This window comes from Impatiens glandulifera, chromosome 4 (genome assembly GCF_907164915.1).
Source record: "Impatiens glandulifera chromosome 4, dImpGla2.1, whole genome shotgun sequence".
In the NCBI taxonomy this organism is placed as follows: domain Eukaryota; kingdom Viridiplantae; phylum Streptophyta; class Magnoliopsida; order Ericales; family Balsaminaceae; genus Impatiens; species Impatiens glandulifera.
Window position 1 is genome coordinate 10,159,622 of NC_061865.1, and position 3,538 is coordinate 10,163,159.

Here is a 3,538-nt window from a genome sequence, read left to right on the forward strand (position 1 = left end):
ATTAAGCATTATTATATATATATATATATATATATATATATATATATATATATATATATATATTTTGTTATGAATGTTGAACGTTCATCAAATTTTGTGTAGAATTTAAAATATAAAATCTTATTAGCTTAGTTGGCTCTCGACCCGGTAAATTTAAAGTGTGCATCCCATGTGAATTTACTAGTATTTATTATAATGTTTAACTCAAGCCGACATTCTCAACATTCGATTACAACTTTTGGCATGATTTTAGGCCATGAATCACCCTCCATAAACGAACCAATGATTGTATTACTCAAGCCGACATTCCCAACATTTAATTACACCTTTCGGCATACATTATTGTTTCTGCTTCATCTACCAATGTTCGCGCACCCACATATAATAATTACTTTTAGAGAGATTTTAACCTTAGTATTAAGTATGAAATATTAACACTTTAACCGATAAAACACTTATGATTGTTGAAATAATTTTGTGTATGTATATATATTTTTGTAAGTTACATTTTGAATAATTATATATATTACACATTTCGACATACGTTCTTGTTTAATCTACCAATGTTCGCGCACGCACATATAATAATTACTTTTAGAGAGATTTAAACTCTAGTATTAAGTAAATCACTTATGATTGTTGAAATAATTCAATAATTTTGTATATGTATATATATTTTTATAAGTTACATTTTGATTAACTATATATACTATATTATATAAAAAAATTATTCTCATACAAAAAATATATAATAAAAATAATTATATCTCTTATCTTAATATTAAACAAAAATAATAATTATATATATAACATTATTATTATATTCTAATTTTTTTCAATATATTATATAAATATAGTATTTTTATTTTATTTTTAACCGTTTCAAGTTTATGTGCGGATCAACCCACGATCCGACCCAAATATCTATTTACTCTCACATATATATATATAAATAAATCACAGTTTTCAACTCGGAAAATTCAAATTAAGCATATTATATATATATATATATATATTATTGTTATGAATGTCGTGCGTTCATCAAATTTTGTGTAGAATTTAAAATATAAAGTCTTATTGGCTTGGTTGGCTTAAGGTTTTACTTGTTTTGTTATGTTGCAAGTTCAAAACATACATATAGTATTTTTAATTTTAATTTTAACCGTTTCAAGTTTATGGGTGGGTCAACCCACGATCCTACCCAAATATTCATTTACTCTTACATATATATTTAAATTAACCACAGTTCTCTACCCGAGAAATTCAAATTAAGCATTATTATATATATAGTTACTCTTAATTAGTTTTAGCAATTAGTGAAAATTTTATAACCCACCAAGGTAGCTCAGTTATAAGAGTCGATTTAAGATAACAAAAGATCACAGATTCAATTTCAACTGGAAACGCTTTAAGTTGAAGTGAGGGTCATGAATATTGTTGGGTATCATACTAGTTCTCTTTTATTAAAAAAAAAAGAGTCTAAAGTGTATATATCAATGCAATATATTTCTTTACATTAAATGGATACTTATCTCATAATTCAACCACCATAATTAATTAGTCATTATCTAGCCTAGGGAGGTAAACATCGAGTCGAGTATCATACACTCGAACTCAACTCAAATTGCATTGTAAATATTCGAAGTCGGCTGAATTACAATTCGAGCTACTCGAACTTATATTTTATTAATTAAAATTATATTTTATCACTAAATAATATATCAAACATTATATAATATATATTTCACAAACTACACATATATAATTACAACATTATTTAAGAATAAGAAATATAAATATCATTACATAATTTAAAGATAATCATTCAAACACACACATTTCATTTAAAAATTACAAATTCATTACAAATATTACAAGTTTGACAATATGATACATTGGTCATATAGTAATCTTCAAATTTTACAAGATTCAAAATATAAAATAGTGAAAACAATGAATAAGCTGCTTCGTTAAAAGTATTATACAAAAAAAATAGATGCTTCAAGATTTTTTGATAGAGAAAGAATCTGAAAGATGGACGAATGAGAAGAAATAGATGGATTTGAACGTTTGAAAATGGAATGAGAAGAGAGAGAGGAGTTTAACCATTTGGAAATGGAAAAAGAAGAGATAGAGAGATGAGTTTGACTGTTTGGGAATGGAAGGAGAAAATAGAGATAAGTTTGACTGTTTGTGAATGAAAGTAGGAAATAGATTGATGGTTTGAGAGTGAAAGTCATGGGTTTTTTTATTTTTATATAATATAATATATATATATATATATTATAATTATATATATAATTTATATATTATAATATAATAATATATATATAATATAATATATAATATAATATAATATATAATATAATATATAATATATAATATATTATTATTATATATTATATAATATAATATAATATAATATAATATATAAAAATATATAACGAGGTATTCAAACACTAACAAATATAAAGTTCGATTTTTTAATCAAACTACTCATTAGCAGCCTGACACACGTTTAATCTAACATATTAAAAAAGTAACATATACAAAATATTAAAAAGAAAGAATTAACATGCTGACGAATTCATGATGTATAAATGTAAGATAATTTTCTGTCCATAATCACCTAATAGATCAAAGAACAAAAATATATATTAACTATGTCATTCTCTGGTAGACAATTACTAGTCTTTCTCTTCGTCTATTATGTTCTCATCGCCACTTCTTCCGCAACCAGAGGTCTAAAAATCAAGTCATCAACAACTTTGATCCAAAATGTTTGCTCAAAAACTCAAAACCTCACCCTTTGCAATGATATATTGAATTCTGATACTCGAAGTGCTCATGCCGATCTGAAAGGCCTGGTCCAAATACTCATCGATAAGACATATGCTAGGGGGAATCTTGCCTTAACTGTGATCGCGTCTCTTTACAAAAATGCAAACAACACGGAGACTAAAGATCAACTGCATTTGTGTGATATGTCTTACAAAAGTGCAATGAACAATCTCAATAAGGCGAATGTAGCTCTAAAGTCCGGTAATAGAGATATAAATAGTTATCTAATGTCTGTTATAGATGGAGCTGAGTCATGTGACGATGTATACGACGGTCCACCGGTCATTCCTCCTAAGCTTGAACAAGCTAACAAAGACTTTGAGGACATTGCTTACATTATTTTCAAAATTAGTAAACTTTTGTGAAAGAAAACACAAATGTTATTATAATAATAATATACATCTCGAATATATTTTGTCTCACTCATGTTTTATTGCATTGATTTTAAGAATTAAGTTAATTTGGATTGTCAATTACATTTGAAACATTATAAATTCAATTCAAGTTATAGGAAAATCCAACATTAATATTTTGTAGTCATTCTTATTTATAAAAGCAAGAATGAGAATTTGGAATATTAAAGAAGAGGAGATAAAACATCGATGCCTTTAAGTTTCAACCCATTGAAGACCATCGGTCATAACATATAATTAACTATATACACGAGGCATCAACAAATTGAACCAAGAATTGATAT

General features: G+C 25.8%; 1 protein-coding gene across 1 annotated transcript; it reads left to right on the forward strand.

Moving 5' to 3' along the window:
* The first annotated feature begins 2,663 nt into the window (after positions 1-2,663).
* On the forward strand, positions 2,664-3,206 carry LOC124934692 (pectinesterase inhibitor-like). Its single transcript, XM_047475210.1, has one exon. It carries the CDS (start codon positions 2,664-2,666, stop codon positions 3,204-3,206), a length of 543 nt encoding a protein of 180 aa, XP_047331166.1.
* Positions 3,207-3,538: the final 332 nt, after the last annotated feature.